The sequence below is a fragment of the Cynocephalus volans genome, chromosome 8 (genome assembly GCF_027409185.1).
Source record: "Cynocephalus volans isolate mCynVol1 chromosome 8, mCynVol1.pri, whole genome shotgun sequence".
Classification (NCBI taxonomy): Eukaryota; Metazoa; Chordata; class Mammalia; order Dermoptera; family Cynocephalidae; genus Cynocephalus; species Cynocephalus volans.
In genome coordinates, this window is record NC_084467.1 from 108,577,062 (window position 1) to 108,597,871 (window position 20,810).

A 20,810-nucleotide genomic window follows, 5' to 3' on the forward strand; every position below is an offset into this window, starting at 1 on the left:
GAAACGGCTTAAGTAACTTGCCTGATGTCACACAACTGAGTAGGAGAGCTGAAATACAATCCAGGTGGGGTTTTTTTGTTGTTGTTGTTTTGCGGCTGGCTGGTGCAGGAATCTGAACCCGTTACCTTGGGGTTATAAGGCTGTGCTCTAACCAACTGAGCTAACCGGCCAGCCTCAATCCGGGCAGTTTGACTTTAAAGCCCATGCAATCACTTAATCACCAAGCAATACTGACTCTCAGAGGGTGCCTGGAACATAGTAGTAGGCAGTCGATAAATATTTGCTCCATGAATGAATGCATGAATAAAATAATAAAAGACACAGAGCAGGCTACTTTCTTCAGAGTCCTCCTAAACTTGCTTTTTATCTGAATGATCTCTAGCACCACTGTTACATTAGAGAGAAAAGGGTAAGGAGTGGTGGCTAACACTCGCGATCACGACTCTTAGAGGGTTTACTTTCTACCAGAAATGCCGTGTTTGGGCACGAACGCAGAAGCCTCGCTTTTAGTTCTAGCATAACTTTAGCGCACTTATTTTCGACATGAGGAAAACTGTCCAATAGTCAAAAAAAATGGTCCAGTTTTCGCTTCAGATGGTATTTACTTTGCAGTAATCTAGTTAACAGATTTAGCTAGGGAATCCGACCGCGGGCAACTTACACGAGAAAAGTTTAGCGTTCCGCCACGCATGCGCTCCGCTGCCGGGAAAGTGGCAAGTACGGCTGCGCGAGTCGGCGGCCCGGCCCTCCCTGGTCACGTGTTGGGGGACCACTGCGTGGAGGCGGCCGTGGCGCTAGAGACGGCAGGCCGTAGGGCGGTCAGAAGGTTTCCGGTTCCGGTGTAACGTTCGGGCTCCGTCTCAGGGGCTGAAGTTTGTGAGGTGAGTAGTGGCCCCGGGCCCAGAGAGGGTATCCTCTGGTCCGAACTGCTGAGGCCAGGGCTCAGTCCAAGGGCAAGACCGAGGCAGGAGAGTTCAGAGGGAAGGAGATTGAGAAAAGTACACGGTTCTGTGGGAGAAAGGGTTGGAATGAAATTGTTGAGAAGAAAAGGGCGGGGGCGGGAAGGGGACAGAGTGGGGAGACTAGCGCTGAGGTGAGTAGTTTGGGTAGAACAGGGTGGGGTGGGGGCCAGTTGGAGAGACGGAGAGAGTAAAAATGGAGGAAACTCGGATTGTAGCAAAGAAAAGCATGGAGTAAGAAATTCCTTCAAAAGATTGGATTCTGCTACCTGCTCATTCAGAGGAGATCATTCTATCTTACTGTCACTCCGCACCCAACCCCGGCGCCACCACAGCGACGCAGTTATTGTTGAACATTTGATTAGTGACAAAGCTAGTTACTGTTCGGAACTTTTTTTGGTTCATTGGCTGTTTAGTTTGCACATCATCTTATGGAGGATTGGGTTGTACTTGAATATATTTATTAGTATAGTGCTTGGGCACACATTTTATCTGTTAATAATTGTACTTCATTTATTGCTTTGGGTTTTCAAATTGCTTCTACTTTCTAGCATATGGTTCATTTCTAGTGAAATGCGAGGATTCTTGTGTTTTGTTCACTTCTGTATGTATCCTCAGCACCCAGTACACTGCTTGACATTTAGTAGTTACTCAATAAATATGTACTGAATGAATTTAAGTATGATGTAGATATGGCAGTTATCCTTATTTTGTACGATGGGTAAACTGAGGCTCAGAGGAATTAATTAACTTATAAATGGTGGGGATCAGTGTGCCAACTATTCATTGTGAGCTGTTTTCTTCACTGTGGTGCCTGGGTTTGCTTCTTTTGAACAATGCACATTTAATATGTAGAAATTGATAGCTTATATACTATCTCATAACAGGATAATAGAACTACCACAGCATTATTCACATAACTTGTCACTGAGGCACAGAATCTTTCCGTCTTAGTATCATGACTTTAATATACTAGCTTTGTTTGGATATACCAAAATTAAGTCCATTATTTGGCAGTAGGTGTTGAAGAGGGTAAACCTGCCAAGAATGCAGAAGTTAATCAGACTATATCTTTTAGGAGGAAAGATGTCTTAAAACGTCTTGAGAGATTGATTCCCAGGATCATACTCTGATGAGTGGCACTGCTGAGAAGAGTTAGCTTGGAAATTGAAGTCAGTGTAGTTTAGTGACTGTCACTATGGAGACACAGTGGAGAAAATCAGAAATAAAATTTTCTCTGTGCTTATGAGGGAGATCAAAATATAAACATGAATAATGTTTTTGTTTTTGTTTTTTTAAAGATGACCGGTAAGGGGATCTCAACCCTTGACTTGGTGTTGTCAGCACCACGCTCTCCGCAGTGAGCAACCGGCCATCCCTATATAGGGATCCGAACCCGTGGCCTTGGTGTTATCAGCACCGCACTCTCCCAAGTGAGCCACGGGCCGGCCCTAAACATGAATAATGTTGAAGTTTTATACTAATTTATTAAATAATTATACTAACTTATTAATTAAATAGCAAATTAAAGGTTTGTTGTGGAGAATCCTTTATGATAGTGTTTTCTCTGCTGAGCTAAAAAGAAGAGTGGAGATGAAAAGAAAGAGAGAACATCCAAAATGAAGGTATTCTTTTCTGAGCTGAGGGATTACTTTCATCAAGTCAGCTGACAGAGACCCTGTAGAACATGACAGAGGAGAGGATTATCTGTGCAGATTTCCCACTGGGATGGATATGACTACAGAGAAATGTGATGAAATATTCTTAAGGATTATGAGATTTAATACAGGGTGACTGACCTGGATAAATCCTCCCTTATTTACATCCTTTAAAAGAAGGGAAACTCATAGGTCAGGGCTGGGTTAGGGAATGCCTGCCTGGGAGGAGGAGGAATAGAAAAGCTGACCTCTAGGTGGGCTTTCTTAGTCTTGTTTTAATGTTATTATGTTTGCCAGTCCTTGTTAATATGACAGGCTCAAAAAAGAAGCTAGAACTCATTTCTCAGACTAGATTATTCCAAGAGTTTGTTTATTCCTCAGATTTCATTGATCTACTGATACTTACTGAGTTATTGTTAAAAATCAAATGGAATCTGTTTCTTTCTGCTTTGATATATGGTTTTTGGGGAAAGTATTTGCCTTCAAATGAGGTGGAAGAGCTTGCCTAGAGATTGAGAATAGGGCAGGGGAAAGCATTCCTGATGCACTAACCATTGCCCTGGATCACTTTAGTCTTTTTTTTTTTTTTTTTTAAAGGATGACCAATAAGGGGATCTTAACCCTTGACTTACTGTTGTCGGCACCACGCTCTCTGAAGTGAGCAAACCGGCCATCCCTTTTTTTTTTTTTTTTTTTGTCTTTTTCGTGACCGGCACTCAGCCAGTGAGTGCACCGGCCATTCCTATATAGGATCCGAACCCGCGGCGGGAGCGTCACCGCGCTCCCAGCGCCGCACTCTCCCAAGTGCGCCACGGGCTCGGCCCCCGGCCATCCCTTTATAGGGATCCAAACCCTTGGCCTTGGTGTTATCAACACAACACTCTCCCAAGTGAGCCACAGGGTGGCCCGTACTTTAGTCTTTTCCTATTCTCTAACTTAACTCTTTTCTGATTTCTTTTTAGGTGTATCAAGTCCCATTTGAGCTATCATTCTCCTTTTCCAGAAAATGGCATTGTCTAAGAGGGAGCTGGATGAGCTGAAACCCTGGGTAGAGAAGACAGTAAAGAGGGTCCTGGGTTTCTCAGAACCCACAGTGGTCACAGCAGCATTGAACTGTGTGGGGAAGGGCATGGACAAGAAAAAGGCAGCTGGTATGTACCTTTCTGAATCTTTTGACTTAACCTATAGGATGGCCCCAAACACCGCTTTGAACTTCCCTCTCTCTGTTGGGAGTATTTAAAAGTCATGCCGCATTTTATTTTCTCTTGTATTATAATGGAAATAGTGTAAATAACTAATTTTTCTTTTTCTTTTATTGCTTATTTTTTTATAATCCTTATCTCTTTTTTCTTTGTTTATTGGAGGGGGATTGTTTGTTTGTTTTTTGACAACTGGCTAGTAGTGGATCTGAACCCTCAATCCTGGTGTCAGAACAACATATTCTAACAAACTGAACTAAGAACTAACTGGCCAACCCCTACTTCTTTCTTTTTATATTATTTGTGGCATATTTTGAATCTCATACTGACTCCTTTTGACCACCATACTCAGTCACCTAAGTTAGATTTACTTAGGAATATGATAAAGTCATATATGTATATATATTCAGCTTCTGATCTCAGCATATAGAAGTCTTTATAAAATACATGAAAAAGGTTGAGGGAGGTAGATTTTGTTAACGGTAGTCTCCTACAACTTGCTGTTTGGGAAAGGTTAAGATAATTATTCATCCTAAGCCTGACGCTCAACCTATATGCATTGCTCTGGCTATGCTTCTTTCTTCCTACTCCAAAAAATTATAACTTCTTTACCTCATAGTGCAAGGTCATTCAATGTAAGTAAATTTATGGGAACTTAGAAAAAAATTTTCCTTCCTCCTAGGGATAAAATTCCATTATTGGTGTCTGTTATATGCCTAGTATTGGACTACATACTCTTATCTTTTCAATTCTGCCACCTCTTTTTTCCTGTCAGACCATCTGAAACCTTTTCTTGATGATTCTACTCTCCGATTTGTGGACAAACTGTTTGAGGCTGTGGAGGAAGGCCGAAGCTCTAGGCATTCCAAGTCTAGCAGTGACAGGAGCAGAAAACGAGAGCTAAAGGTAGGTTACAGTTTACTATCTAATGAGCTTGGGAGTGTTTTGAATGGTAACAAAGTTGCTGAATTTACCTGGCTCACACTTTGATATCCACTGTTAGAATACCTAATATTCAAGGGAGGTACTTAGTCATGGGAGTAGAGGAGGTGCCCTGGGGAGGAAGAGGAAAAAATAAAATAAAATAAATAATAATAAAGGAGAGGAGGTGAATTTGTATTATCACCATCTTATGATGATGAACTACTGAAGTTCGTAGGTTGAAATAGTCAAAGAAGTAATTGATAGTTTTGTCCTTTTTCATATACAGTTAGGAATTTTGGTTCTCGTGTTTCTCTGTGTCTCCTTTTCCCCCACTTGCTACTACCCATAAACTGATTGCTCTGAGGTTTTATGCTTGGATTTATTTGAGGCCTAATAAGTTGCTTCAGAATGTCACTCCACTGCTACCTGAGCTGTAGACCTCATTCTTGCTCCGTTATAGAGGTTTCTCTGCAATGCATTTGTAGATAGGATTCCTAAAAACAACTATTATTTCTTATTTTCTCAAGATCCCACCATTTGCTATATAGCATATTGTACATCATTTGGCCCCATGAGTGGTGTACTTAAAGAGACTGTCCCTTACCTACCTACCTTACTCCCTCACCTACTACACTTTTTATTCTGTACTTACTGATTGGTCATGGCCTCTCTCAGTATTAGTAGTGTCAAGTAACCTATCTCTGTGTCTCATTTCCCTCTCTCTCTCAAAAAAAAAAATTTTTTTTTTTTTTTCTGTGACTCCCTTCAAACCTTCCAAAGTGCTTTTGACACATTGGCTATCCCATTGCTTTTTCTGAAGCACAAAGAGTGGATACACAATGTCTGCTTGGTCCCTGGCCAGGCTTTGGAACCAAGAAAAATAGAGATTCACGTGCCCTTTGTGTTTAGAGCATTGAAGGGTGATCAGAGGAATGAGAGAGAGTCCCTGTCTGAAAATAATTTGCAATTTAAAAGAGGGCGGGGGTGCAACAAAATACAGTCACAAATTATAAAATCTGAGTAGCAGGTTCATGTACTTTTAGGATTGACTAGAATTTCAGACTTCTGTTGAATTTTGTTATATTTAAAGGGGAATGATTGACCCACAGTATGCACAGGTCTGTACAGTGAAGATTATATTATGATAAGGCATGCTGCTGTGTAAGTGCTGAGGGCATGCTGTGAATGAAGTGGGATTAATAAAAATGGTTTCTTAAAGGAGGTGTCTAGATAGCCTTGGGATATGGGTCCCATTTTTGGTCCATTCAAGTCCCCACCCCACACAATATATTATGGGAGAGTCCTTTTTCTTGAACTGTAGGAGTTCCAGGAAGCGCTCGCCCCTGGCCGAGGATATGTCCTTGCAAAACACGAGCCCTCCTAGTGAAGAGGGGATGTCACCCAAAGCCTACCACCGGTGTGTACATTTGCTTTTTCCCATTGTCCCTTCCAGTTGGCCACTCTTGGTCCTATTAAATTTACCTTGCAAATTAGTCAACATATTTGAGTTCCCATTGTTTGATGAGAACGAAGTGTTAATGGGGAATACTCAAAAAGAAAGAGAAAGTCCCTGTCCTGAAAGAGCTGAGACTCCAGTTGGGAGAAAGTACTAACATTATGAGATCTAACACTTGGCAAATAGAATATGAATAATGTAATTTAACCTAATATGAACAAAGCTCTTAAGTGCTAAGAGGATGTGAACCAAAAGTTTAATCAGAGTGGGATAAGGTTATAATGAGGAAAACTTCCTGGAGGAGGTGAGTTTTAGGCAGGATTTGAAATGGGTTGTGGAAAAGTTGAGGGAGAGCATTTCAAATGTGGGCAGTAGCATTTGCAAAGACATTGAGATGGGAACATTTATAAGAACATGGGGATGAAATTTGCTTGACTGGAGTAGGAAAATGATGAAGTTGGGTGAGATGGTCCACTTGGTGGAAAGTCCAGAAGGCCCTGCTTCTGGCAAGTAAATATTTGCAAGGTTGCATCATATTCCCCTGGGAAAAGCCACAAAATGCTGGTGTGGGCTAGAATGATTCTTCCCTTCTCTTCATGGGGAGGGATACAACTCTCCTTTCATATTGGGTTCCCTTAGGAGGTGTTTGGTGATGACTCTGAAATCTCCAAGGAATCATCAGGAGTAAAGAAGCGACGAATACCCCGTTTTGAGGAGGTGGAAGAAGAGCCAGAGGTGATCCCTGGGCCTCCATCAGAGAGCCCTGGCATGCTGACTAAGCTCCAGGTTAGTAAATTAGGACCGAATCAAAGCGATTTTGTGAGTTGAAGAAGCAAAGGGTACATGGGTCTATATTTATTGTGATCTTGATTTGAATTAGTGTTTACCATTTGGGGAAGTTTTATTTTCTGCTTTATATTTCAGCATTCCTTAACTTAATTAACAGGATTTGAAACAAGAGTTAATCTAGTTAAGGGTTATTGAAATTGCATTTACCTGAGCACTTACTGTGTGGCAAGCAAGGTGTGTTACATACATTATTTGCCCAATTATCTACCTCATTGGGTCATTGAGAAAATTAAATTACCAGAACTCAGCTTGATGGCAGAGGAGATGAATTTCTAAATATAATACAAAGAAGCTATAATCCATTTATAAATAATTGCAAGTTGACTTTGTATTTTTTTGAACAGGAAGTATCTGTTTTTTTAAATGGCACTGTTAAACAATTTTGGTACCACGTAGGCATTGAATATTTCTTGTACCATTTAAAATTTGAGGGGGGATAGAATATATACATATATATGGATGAATGGATTTGTGCGCGCGCATGTGTATACATGGATGTTTATGTAAAGAAAGAAAGTGATGGTGAAGTTTATGGAGAATGGGGATAGAAGAATTCACAGTACCCTTTTGTGATTTTTTTGAATTTTGAACCATATAAATATATTAACTACTCAAAAAAATGTTAAAAACAAATTTTTAAAAATATCTTGAAGCACCTTGAGGGCAGGAATCTTTTGGAAATCTTTGAGAAGAGTTATTTGACCATATCCTCAAAGCTTATTATTCTGAACTTCTTTAGGCCTGTAAGATAGGTACTATTTTTCCCTCCCTTTAGATACTTGGGAGGTTTAAAGATTAAGTACCTTGCCCAAGGTAACACAGGCATTGAGTGGCAGAATTACGATTCAAACTCAGGTATGTCTGACTCCGGAGTCTTAATCACTAAGCTATGTTACTCCCTATCATGCCAATCCTGCCTTGGGGAGATGGGTTGAAAAATTCCAGTGCTCAGCTGTGTAGTATATCTTTACTAAATTTTCTAGCCTCTATGGTACAGGCAGAATATGGTGGATTCATTCAGAAAATTTTAGGTCTCTAGACCTGAAAGTTCTTTGGGTTTAGGAACCTGTATGGGAGAAATTAAAAGGAGAAATTCACAGGTTTTCAAATTTTTTTTTCTGGAGAGCAGATCAAACAGATGATGGAGGCAGCAACGCGACAAATTGAGGAGAGGAAAAAACAGCTGAGCTTCATTAGTCCCCCTACGCCTCAGGTATTATGCCCAGATTACTCTGAAAAGGATAATCTTTAACATAGAATTTCTTGCTATCCATTTAAACAAGAGTCCAGAAGGTGACTGCATGTTCCACTCCACAATCATCTACCATGGTCTACCATGGCACGGGGAGGTGGGGTGGGGTGGGTTTCTATCTGTCTGTCTGTCTCAATCCCTCTGATTTCTTTTTTATCTCACAGCCAAAGACTCCATCTTCCTCACAACCAGAGCGACTTCCAATTGGCAATACTATTCAGCCCTCCCAGGCCGCCACTTTCATGAATGATGCCATTGAGAAAGCAAGGAAAGCAGCTGAACTACAAGCCCGAATCCAAGCCCAGCTGGCCCTGAAGCCAGGGCTCATTGGCAATGCCAACATGGTAGGCCTGGCTAATCTCCATGCCATGGGCATTGCTCCCCCGTGAGTATCTATTTCATGGAATCCATTCTCATTTCTAAAGCTTGAGAAGCAATAAATACCTTTGAAGGTTATTGATATTTTTCCAAAGAACCTCAATCATTTCTTACCCAGTTTTATATTTCTTACATACGGTTGATAAATACTAATTGAATTTATTCTCTTGGCTTCCTTGTTGCAGAATTTATTATCTTCTTTTTATAATTGGTAGAACTGAGATTTAAATTACTCATCTAATATTGGAGTTAGGAATAGAACCAGCTCTCCTGGTTTCTAAGTCGAGAGTTTTATCCATTAAACCACATTGAGTGAGACCAGATCTGAGGGTTCTCTACAACTGGGCAAAGATGATAGACTTTCTTTTTAGCTCCTATAATTGGTCTGGCATCCCATGACTGACTCAAGAATTTAGAGGTAAAGAAAGATAGGATTATAGATTCTTATCAATATAATTTATAAACTTATTTCATTTGATTGTACCCTATATGCAAATGTCCAGTTTGATGCTTTTAATCAAAATGTTATCCACTGCTGAGATTATGTTCCCTAGAATTATTTTACCTGGTAGTCTTTGTTGAGTTTGCTTTGTTTTACATTGTGGGGTTTTTTTTTGTTTGTTTGCCTTAATGTTCCATCAGGATTTATTTCTTTGTGGGTTATTTTTCAGGAAGGTGGAATTAAAAGATCAAACTAAACCTACACCACTGATCCTAGATGAGCAAGGTCGCACTGTAGATGCAACAGGCAAGGAGATTGAGCTGACACACCGCATGCCCACTCTAAAGGCCAATATTCGTGCTGTGAAAAGGGAACAGTTCAAGCAACAGCTAAAAGAAAAGCCATCAGAAGACATGGAATCCAATACCTTTTTTGACCCCCGAGTCTCAATTGCCCCTTCCCAGCGCCAGAGACGTACTTTTAAATTCCATGACAAGGGCAAATTTGAGAAGATTGCTCAACGATTACGAACAAAGGTATCTGGCTTAGAGTATAACACAGAATTTAGAAGTACTTAGGAAGCTAACAGAAATGAAAATACTGTCAACTCAATTCTCTTTGTTTTAAGGAATTAGGTAAACAGATAATTTAAAGCAATGAATAATTTTTTAAATACTGTATTTATTTTTGTCATACATGATTTTTTGCTGATTTCTCTTCCTAATTACTTTCTACTTAGGTGAAAATAAATAGAGTTTGAAAATCTCTGCTAAACAACTGACAGCGGAGGGAAACAGTTCAAAATCTTCTGAGGGCCTGAGGAAAGCTAGCTTAGTGTTAAAATTTACTGCAGACAGTTCACATATCAGGAGAGTAAATTGACTCTGTGTTGAATGACTTTTGCCTTCTCCTTTTTGTCCTCTCAAAGTGAGATTTTTAATAGAATTCCATTTCTGCGTATTTGCTTCAGGCACACACTGTGGGGTGAAGGGAAAAGGAATGAGTGAGATATATGTAAATGAACTAAGTAGAGGATAAAATAAAGCAGAACAACTCTTTTTCTAAGCTTTCAGAAATTATGAACTCTTTGCATTAGGTATAAAGGTTCCATAAGGGAGTATTTTAAAATTTGGGATTTTACCACTTCACCATTTTTTATGACTCCAATTTATCTTCTTGTCTTGGTTTATCTTGCCTGTAGGCTCAACTAGAGAAGCTGCAGGCAGAGATCTCACAGGCAGCTCGAAAAACAGGCATCCATACTTCAACTAGGCTTGCCCTCATTGCTCCTAAGAAGGAGTTAAAGGAAGGAGACATCCCTGAAATTGAGTGGTGGGACTCTTACATCATCCCCAATGGCTTTGACCTGTGAGTTTGTTAGTTAATACTTTTAATAAGGCTGTAATTTTAATGGGAAAGATGATACTCGTGCATTAATAAAATTTTAAATTTGTTTAAATTCCATTTCCCAAGGGAAATAGGTAACTGAACACATTTGTAAACAATATATAGAATGGGTTATTTTTAGCTTTTGGGGTTAATGCAGGAGAATCAGGGACACAGTCTACAAAAGCAGATCTATAAATTTTCTGTTTGCTTTTGTTACATATTTTTTTTAGCATATTTGTTTTCTTAATTACATTCTTTTACTAACATAGGTGTTTCCCTTTCTTAAAGATCCAGTTGTAGAGCAAAGATTCTTGGTTGATGAGAGAGATAATGGTAAATAAAGCATATAAGCAAACATATATTTGGAGAGCCTTAACTATATCCACTCCATCATTCTGATACATGGCTTTAGGAGACTGTGTCTCAGTCATTCCTTACCCTTCCTTTGCCAACCACTGTCCCAGGGACTTATTTTTACTAATGAGAGAATATGGTATATATCAAAGATGTTAGGGTAGAAAAAAGGTTGAGAATGGCTGCTCTGGAGAGTGTGTCCAAACTTACTGGAGTCCAGTTTTCTCATCCTGAAAATTATGTGTAATTTAATTACGTTATAGGTATGTAAATGCTAAAAAGCATTAGAACACGTTATGGAAAATGGATTTTTTAATTAAGTTTCTGAGACTCTTCTCTTGGATTTATATCTACCCATGTATCCTGTTTTCTCCTCTTCCTCCAATTTTAGTACAGAGCAAAATCCCAAGAGAGAAGATTATTTTGGAATTACAAATCTTGTTGAACATCCAGCCCAGCTGAATCCTCCAGGTAATGTATAGATTACTCAATCAAGGCACTGTCCAAGAGAACTTTATGCGGTGATGGACATGTTCTCCATCTGTGCTGTGCAACACAGTAGCAAACTATCCACATGTGATCTGTTGAGCACTTGAATACTGAGTTGCAGTAGTACAACTGAGGAGCTGAATCTTTAGTTTTATTCTATTTTTAATCAACTTAAATAGTACTTGTGGCTAATGGCTACCTATTGGACAATGCAGCTCTAGAGCATTGAGGCCTAATCTATAGATGGTCTCATTCATGTATATCACATGTTGGGCGTTTGCCATAGTGCTAACTCCAGCTCTAGTCTTGCATACCACCACTTTACTGCTGCCCAAGTTCATTCTTCTTTGTCTTCAGCCTTTATTTTTCTTTTTTCTTTTTGTAGCAAAAGTCTATTGGCTTGGTCAAAAGAGATATGTTTTAGTTGTGGCTATGTTTTTAACTAGCTGAATACCTTGGATAAGTCACTTAGAACACTGGGAATTTCCTCATATGTAGAGATAATAATGGATATGCCTTTACCAAGAGTTACATGGATCATAAAAGATTTTAACACTTTTACTAGACCTGGGATGAACAGAAGATAATATTGCAACTGGTAAATTTGCTTGACAGTGTCTCCAGTAAATTTAGAAAACAGATTGAGACTTTGAAATAATACAAGTTATAATAATCATTGAATTTTACTTAACCATATTCTTCTTAGCTGTCATCATTGTAAATCATTGGAAGAATGTGGGGTTTTTGTTTTAGTTTTGAAAGATTAAGTAAGCCTGCTTTGAGAGTCCATCTCTTTCCCTGCAAGACTAAAATGATAAATTTTATCATCTAGGCCAGTGGTTTTCAAATTGTATTCCAAACATCAAGCTTCAGGAGTGGGATCTAAATGGGAATCTAGGGCTGGCCTGTGGCTCACTCTGGAGAGTGTGGTGCTGATAACACCAAGGCTCCGGGTTCAGATCCCATATAGGGATGGCCGGTTGGCTCACTGGCTGAGCGTGGTGCTGACAACACCACGTCGAGGGTTAAGATCCCCTTACCGGTCATCTTTTGAAAATAAATAAATAAATAAATAAATGGGAATCTAGATATCTCCCACCTACTCCAAATTCTCACCCAGAGCAACTAGAGAACCTCTAACTTTGTTTTCTATATTTGCCACATTTCATTTGATGAAAGGGTTCAACTGCTTAAAGAAAAACAACTTAGCACACTACTTATGAAAGATAAGAATGCTTTTTAAAAATATCACCATACTACCCCATCACAACTTAAAAATAACTAACAATAATTAAGCTAAAGGTCTTTCTTTTTTGGGGGGGGGGTTTCCCCTCCACATTGGATAGGTAATGTGATGTCAACAAGGTTTAGAGGAAGGCACGTTTCACACAATAGCATGAAAACCCAATCATCATGCTTATAAACCATAAAATTATCTAAAGGTCTTTTAAATGTGATTCATATTCACCTAAGTCCCTCTAATATTCTTATTACTTTGGTATACTCTTTTCTCTGCCTGACAGTCGACAATGACACACCAGTTACTCTGGGGGTATATCTTACCAAGAAGGAACAGAAGAAACTTCGGCGGCAAACGAGAAGGGAAGCACAGAAGGAACTACAAGAGAAAGTCAGGCTGGGCCTGATGCCTCCTCCAGAACCCAAAGGTACTTGTCTTTGCCCCTGCTGTTAAAAAGGGTGGCAAGTCTATCTCTTTAATTCTAGAGGAACTTTAACATCTCTATACTTGGGTGCTCTCTGTTTCTCAGAATCATTCATGGGTTTTTTCTTCTTTCTCTAAATTCTATACTATCTATACTTGTTAAAACAGGCCAACACGTTCATTTTTGAGTTAGCACTGTTATGTATAGGGTCTTTCACTAGATGCTGTGATCAGAGTGAAAAATATCAAAGGAAATAAGTTTCTTATCTTTTATAAATTTTCAAGTAATATAAATGCATACTGGTTTTTCAGGCTAATGTGTAAACTTCTGTAAATGCTGAGTTAATTGAATGGGATTTTCAACACAGGAGTTATTGGAGGAAGTGAGTTTTCAGCAGAGATTTGCAATAGGTAAACAATACGAATTGATAAAGAGAGAACAGGTTATCCCAGATGGAGAAGTGACTTAGGAGGTTGATTGCTGTCCTCTCTCCACTGCAGTGAGAATTTCCAATTTGATGCGAGTATTAGGAACAGAAGCTGTTCAAGACCCCACGAAGGTAGAAGCCCACGTCAGAGCTCAGATGGCAAAAAGACAGAAGTAAGTGCCATGGGGGTGGGTGGAAACTCAGGGAAAATACATTTCCCAAACTCTTCTGGGGGATCCATATTTGGAGGGAGGGGAGAGTCCTCCGTTGCTCTCTCTTTCCCTCAGCCCTGCCTCTGATCTTCAATGCCTTTCTCACTTGTGGATGTCCTTCCTGTCACGACAGAGCGCATGAAGAGGCCAATGCTGCCCGAAAACTTACAGCAGAACAGAGAAAGGTCAAGAAAATTAAAAAGCTTAAAGAAGACATTTCACAGGGGGTACACATATCTGTATATAGGTAGGTGTCCGTACTGGGCCAGTCTTCCCCTTAGAAATACCAAAACATTATCCAAGTGCTTGAGGCAGAATCATTGTGGACTAAAAGCATACCTAACACCCATCTGTGCTCTCTTTTAGTGACGCTAGTGTGAATCAAGAGCTAGTAAACCTTCTACAGTGATGCGGGTTAAAGACTTATTTTTAGTTATCCAATTCTTCCGTCTCTACTCTTTATCATTAACTAGTATTAGTTCTGAAGAATAAATGAATGAATATAATTGTTCAGGCCAAGATGTGAACTAAGGATTTTTTGTGCTTTGTGAAGTATAAAATATTGTCTTATTTATCTGGGAAGCATTAAAAATTTCCTAATCATTTCATCCTCACTTTGAAATGCATTTTATACATTGTAAATATTTTTCTACCTTTGCACTGAATGTTTTCATTTTATTCTTTTATGTTGAGTATGTGTATCCTCTATTTTTTAAGTGTGTTTATTTCTGTTAACTAGTTTTTCATTATAAAAGTGGTACATTATTACAAAAGTAGTCGATGCTTATTAAGATAAGTTCTAACAATACAGAAGAGCACTTACTAAAAAAAGTCCCCTTCCTGTTCTTTGATCCCTTAGGAACACTCTCTGTAGGTAATTGCTGTTAACAGGTTTTCATGTATCCTTCTAGAAAATTTTCTTGCCTACATAGTGACTACATTATAAAAACCTAGAGGGCAAAGAATTTGTAGATCTTTACACTGTCAAGAACAACGAGCTTGTAAATATTTTTGGATGACAGTAAATACCTCTCCCTTATTCTTAAATTTTGATTACCTGCTGTTTTTTGTAAAGTATACCATACTAAGTAGTGGAAATATTTTTAGACTTATCAATTCTACTTTTTAGGCATTCATATATTTGTTTACTCCAGAGGCCTTTGTTTATATAGAGAAAATCATTTTGGATCAATCTGTTTATTTGCCATTCCATTCAGGCAGCTAATGATGCTAAAATAGAAGACATAACTAAACTTTCCCTTCTCTAGAGTTCGAAATTTGAGCAACCCAGCCAAGAAGTTCAAGATTGAGGCCAATGCTGGGCAACTGTACCTGACAGGGGTGGTGGTACTGCACAAGGATGTCAACGTGGTAGTAGTGGAAGGGGGTGAGTCTGAAAAAATTGAGGGAGACTGTCCCCAGACAATTCTATGCCTAGAGTGATTAGCATTGTGGGGAGAAGGGAGAAAAAGCCATACCTGAGTATAATATGCTGGGCCTCTGTTTCTATGTTTATTGGAGTCGAAGGCCCCAAGATGTGGTTCCTGGGATTGCTTCAACTATCACATTGATATCTGAGCATTAGATGAGCTCAGAGGTTCTTTTTAACCCGTCATCTTCCATAGCTCTGGCAAAATTCTCCTTCTCTCTTTCCAGGCCCCAAGGCCCAGAAGAAGTTTAAGCGTCTTATGCTGCATCGGATAAAGTGGGATGAACAGACATCTAACACGAAGGGAGATGGTGAATGGGGGTTAGAGGAGATTAAATGGGACAGATGTGGGAGGTGGGGATGGTGCATCTGTTTATTCATCTTATTCCCTCCCTGGGACGCTCTTACTAACACTACATAGTGTTCAGGAATTTTAGAAAGACCCTTTAAGACTGAGCCATTCATACAATATTTATTACATGATCATATGCATGAGTATTATTCTTCTGCCTGTCCTTTAAGGCTGTTGTACCAGTTGGTTTCCCTATCTGTGCTGGGTCTAGGTACCAGTTACGTGAGTGTATTTAGTTTGTGAAAATTCAGCCAGCTGTGTTACTGCTATGTCACTGCAGTATATTAATAACATACATGCAGTGTCTGTATTATTTTATTCTTTGATAAATTTTTTTTTCCCCCCAAAAGATGACTGGTAAGGGGATCTTAGCCCTTGACCTGGTGTTGTCAGCACCACGCTCACCCAGTGAGCTAACTGGCCATCCCTATATGGGATCCGAACCCGGGGCCTTGGTATTATCAGCACCGCACTCTCCCAAGTGAGCCACGGGCTGGCCCTGATAAAAAAATTTTTTTTAAGGATTGAAGGCAAAAGATTTTCAGATCAAAGAAGCTCTCTGCTTTGATCAAGAAAAGATAATTTTCATTCTTTTGCCCAGCTTTATCTTGTCTTATATATACATTTGACATGGTCCTGGTTATCATACTTCCATCAATGTTCATTCTTCTCATCTTTGAAGACTGGATTAGCATTTAACATCTGCAGAGAGCCTTACTTTTCTTAACTTTACCTAACTTTGGCCCTCCTATACTTTTTGTCCTCGAAGTACTTAAAGTATACTTTCAACCTATATTTTATTTTGTTTTTCAAGTGTTTCTAAGATATTTTCATTTGGTATGGCTGCTCTCCTCCATTAGGCTAAAAGTTCTTGAGAATGTTGACATCTAAATCCTGGTTCCCAAAGTGCCTAGGACAAGTTTTTATTGTCGACTTCTTGTCTTGTATTTCCTTATTCTCAGTACCTGGCACAGCTCTTGACACATAATAGATGCAGGTAAATGTTTGTTGAATTAATGTCCCTACTTGTAGGGCCTACTTGGAGCTTTCAGTCTAATTTGGGGAAAATAAAGAGTAACAGAAAAGAAAACATTTGATTCTAGCACATGGCAAAGAGTGACAGTATTTAAGAGAATTTGGGTAGAATTGAATACTGTTTATTTAGAACCTAAATCTGTGGTCTATAGTCTAGAACAAGGTTTAGCTACATTGTCTTTTTCAGATGATGAGGAATCTGATGAGGAAGCTGTGAAGAAAACCAACAAATGCGTACTAGTCTGGGAGGTAGGTGATCCTTTGTAAAACATTGAAGCAGAACTTTAAACACTTCCTGATTGTTTATACTATTTAAGTGGGGCAATGGAATGTTGAAAACTAAACAGTGAATAATTTCTTAATTCATGTTTCTTTTGGAATTCTTTTTTTTTTTTTTTTTTTGGTGACTGGCCAGTATGGGAATTTGAACTCTTGACCTTGGTGTTAGCAGAACCATGCTTTCCCAAGTGAGTCACTGGCCAGCCCTGGAATCCATTTTTAAATGGTTGGCAGCAAATTTTGATTATATTTTAGTTAAATTGATGAGTATATAGTATATGCCATCCGCGGAAGTGTATAGAAAATGCTGGTGTCAGGAATACAAATTATTTACTGAAAGTTACTTTTTAAAAATTATTTGGCAGCTGGCTGGTATGGAGATACGAACCCATGACCTTGATCTCACATTCATGAATATGAAACTCAGAAAGAGGGGAATAACTTGTTCTGGGATTTTTGTGGTCTGTATGTAGTGAAAGGAGTACTAGACTTCAGAATACAAAGTTAGGAGGATGGGCAGTGCAGTGTCTCTTATTAGCTGTGCAATCCGGACAAGACATTTAATGTCAAAGTCTGTTGCCTTATCAATAAAATGTGGATATTATTGTTTGCTCTTTGTATTGTCAGTTTTTTGGTTTTTGGGTTTTTTTTGAGAACCAAATTAGATAAGTATGTGATAATGTTACTAAAATCAGTCTTCAAATGGAATCTTCTTTATGGTTATTCCATTATTTCATTCCTGAAATACTTAGTGAACCAGTGTTAGTGTTTTCATTTTATTCCTTTAATTGAGTACATGTGTCTCTTCAATTTTTTAAATATGCTTATTTCTTTTAACTAGTTCTTTATTGTAAAAAATAGTGAGTGCTTATTAAGACAGACAAATTCTTACTATACAGAAGGGTACTTACTGCAAAACTCTTATTCTCTGAGCCCTTAAGACCATTCTTTACAGGTAATTGCTATTAACAGTTTTTCATGTATCCTTCTGTCTTATCCCAGACTCTTCATTTATACAGAGAAATTAGGTAATAATAACCATAATACCTGTTTTTCTGTTTCATAAATCCCCACTTACATATTTAATATCCCAGCCCTCTCATCTCTTCCAAATTATCTTCCATTCATCTCTGAGAGTCCTCAGGAATTGTCTTTCAGGTTCAGAAACAAGCCACGTTCTGCTCTGTCCTCCTTATTGTAGTCTGTTTCCTGAAAGCTCTTGAGGTTGCATTTTATGACTGCTATCGCTACTTGTGCCTTTGGTGAAAATGCTGTTCCACCCAGTACCGTGTCTTTTTCTATTGTAGTTCTCTGCAGGTAGCCTCCCTGATTCTCCACACCATCACCACCCCTAATTGTACTTTGTCATTGGGCCCCAAAGTTTCCTGCTTATATACATAATTTCACTAACCCTTGTAAAAAGAGTTCTTTCAGCCTGTGGCTCTCTAACTCCTTGCTCCTTGAAGACCCAAATCTGGTTCTTGAGGCCTGGTGGAAGCCAAATTCATTCCGTCCCACCCTACATAGTCCTTCCTGACTTGTTCCATCCAGGCACTAGAGCATAGAATTCCTCGTTGTCCCTTCAGTCAAAAGTCTGAAACCCTTATGCATATGAATTTATGAAAACTCATGCAAATATCCAAGGGGGTGGAGGTTATGATTGCTTTTACCTTAAAATCATAGTCAGCTAGGCACATTGCTATACAAATGTTTTTAGGTCTTATGAAAGAATATTACATCTGATTTAAATATGAAATTATAGTGGTTTTATTATAAATTTTGTCTCTACCCCAGGGTACAGCCAAAGACCGGAGCTTTGGAGAGATGAAGTTCAAACAGTGCCCTACAGAGAACATGGCTCGTGAGCATTTCAAAAAGCATGGGGCTGAACACTACTGGGACCTCGCATTGAGTGAATCTGTGTTGGAGTCCACTGACTGAGACTACTGCAAGCCCTTGCCTCTCCCCCTTTGCCTTTGTCTTTTCAGTCGTTTCCCTTATTCTCCTTCCCAGCTCACCCCCACTTGTGTGTGTGATCTCAGAACTGTGCCAAGCAGACATTGGGACAAAGGGAGGAAACCTTACTCCCTCTCCCAGTCAGCCTGGTGCTGCCCTTTATTCTCCTTATGTGCATATTGATTAAAGAGTTATTTTTAAACGTCGTATGATATTTTTTCACATACTCACAGGAATTAGAATTTGGGTCTTCAGGTGATATTTTCTCCAGACTTCTAGCAAGTGATGTGGGGGAAAAAAAATTTTTTTTTTTTTTGGCGGCTGGCCAGTACAGGGTTTAACTCTGGACCTTGGTGTTATCAGCACAGTGCTTTAACCAACTGAGCAAACCAGCCAGCCAGAAAAAAAAAAACATTTTTTGTCATTGATATTTATGTATGTAGGAATGGATGGGTAGATAAATGGATATGTACTTTTGAAGTCTAATGGAAGTGTTTGACCTTATCCTGGAGTAAGAGTGTTAAATATTGTTTTCCTGGAGCAGAATGAAGCAGAAAGACGTGTTAAGTGTGTAAGGGAGGGAGGACAAATGAGTGCTCACATCTTAACCTTCAGCATATAGAGTTGCAAAGTAGATAGATTGCCTAACTTGTCTTAGCTAAGTAGTCTTTCCAAGAAATCATTCCTCAAATGGGTGCGTTTATGGGATTGTGTGCTTAGGTGAAGTGGACACAGGGAGTCAAAGAAGGATGTTATGGGTCATTTTGTAAAGAGGAATAGGATTCAAGAATTTAGCTCATTTTCTCTCTTACTAATTTAAAATCCTCTTCTAAAAGGTAATGTGTAGTTTGTTTTCTAAGAATCTGAGTAGATGTGGTTGGTTCTCTTTTAGCATTTAATGTTTCTGGTTTTAGGAGTATATGGGTCAGAGTAAGTATAGAAGTCCAAAAATTCTTACCATACCTATCCTTCCATTCATGTGCCTGTTGAGGACATATTGGGAATGGATCAAACGAAGAAGCCAATAGAGCTCCAATGACTTCCTGCTAGGTAGAGCTTCCCATGAAGTAGTGTTGATGAATGGATACTTGACTAGAAGTAAAAACATTCTGTGTTACATAATGAACCCCTTTTGGGCCGAGCCCGTGGCACACTCGGGAGAGTGCAGCGCTGGGAGCGCAGCGACGCTCCCACCGTGGGTTCGGATCCTATATAGGAATGGCCGGTGCGCTCACTGGCTGAGTGCCGGTCACAAAAAAGACAAAAAAAAAAAAAAACATAATGAACCCCTTTTAAAAAGTTACCCATTTTACATACTGGTTAAAGTTCCCATTTTAAGGCAGTATTAGGGAGCACTAGGGTCAAAGAGGTAAAAAGAGACAAAGGACTACAAAGAGCCTTAAGGAAAATATAGTACAACTTCTCGCTTTTTTAGAGATAAGCAAACTAACTGAGACAGGCAAGGTTGCTAATTCCTGGAGCAGGATGAAATCTTTGAAAAAAGCCTAGCTTGCTAGCACACAGCAATGAAGACTTTGGGTGCTTGCTAGTAATTATATCTGTGAGAGTTGGGAGCTAGAGAATTGAACTAGTGTTTTTAGTATTTCTTGATTTAAGTAAATCCAGGGGGATAATTCATTGTTATAAAAATGAAAGTTTTGTTAAAGGATTTATCACAAATATATGTATAAATAATTTATACACTCCTTCAAAAATATATTGATTGCGTAAGATCTAAGAGGTATATTTATACTAAAGTACACTATTGTTCATTATTAAGTACCCATAATGAGACTTGTTGTCTTGGGCAGATCAGTCATCTCCCTGTGCCTAACAGGTGTTCTTTATTTTTTAATTTTCTCCCATATTGTGTTGAGCATCATGTTTAGTAAGCATTATCTCCTCATTTTTTTTTTTTTTTTTGACAGCTGGTCAGTACAGGGATAGAAGTCTGGACTTTGGTGTTATCAGCACCATGCTCTAACCAACTGAGCTAACAGACCAGTCCTATTTCCTTATTTCTTATAACAACCTTATCAGAAAAGTAGATTTTAGAAGTGAGGAATGTGAGGCTTAGAGTAAATAATTTGCCCAAGGTTATGGCTAG

The 20,810-nt window shown here is 39.0% G+C and overlaps 1 protein-coding gene and 1 non-coding gene across 3 annotated transcripts; one reads left to right on the top strand and one right to left on the bottom strand.

Moving 5' to 3' along the window:
* Window positions 1-785: 785 nt before the first annotated feature.
* PRPF3 (pre-mRNA processing factor 3) lies at window positions 786-18,905 on the top strand. 2 transcript variants are annotated; one of them, XM_063104961.1, is made up of 16 exons: window positions 786-881; window positions 3,580-3,768; window positions 4,592-4,722; window positions 6,836-6,982; window positions 8,175-8,258; window positions 8,462-8,682; window positions 9,347-9,653; window positions 10,319-10,485; window positions 11,252-11,331; window positions 12,873-13,016; window positions 13,514-13,613; window positions 13,786-13,899; window positions 14,921-15,039; window positions 15,309-15,392; window positions 16,656-16,717; window positions 18,542-18,905. In XM_063104961.1, exons 2-16 carry the CDS (start codon window positions 3,624-3,626, stop codon window positions 18,686-18,688), a joined length of 2,052 nt encoding a protein of 683 aa, XP_062961031.1. In that variant the 5' UTR covers window positions 786-881; window positions 3,580-3,623; the 3' UTR covers window positions 18,689-18,905. The 2 variants fall into 2 exon arrangements, with proteins under 2 accessions (XP_062961031.1, XP_062961032.1); XM_063104962.1 differs by lacking the exons at window positions 786-881; window positions 3,580-3,768 and adding an exon at window positions 6,062-6,157 and having other exon boundaries at window positions 4,659-4,722.
* Window positions 12,686-12,785, bottom strand: LOC134385426 (small nucleolar RNA U13). Its single transcript, XR_010024394.1, has one exon. It is a non-coding gene; the product is annotated as a small nucleolar RNA U13 (small nucleolar RNA).
* Window positions 18,906-20,810: the final 1,905 nt, after the last annotated feature.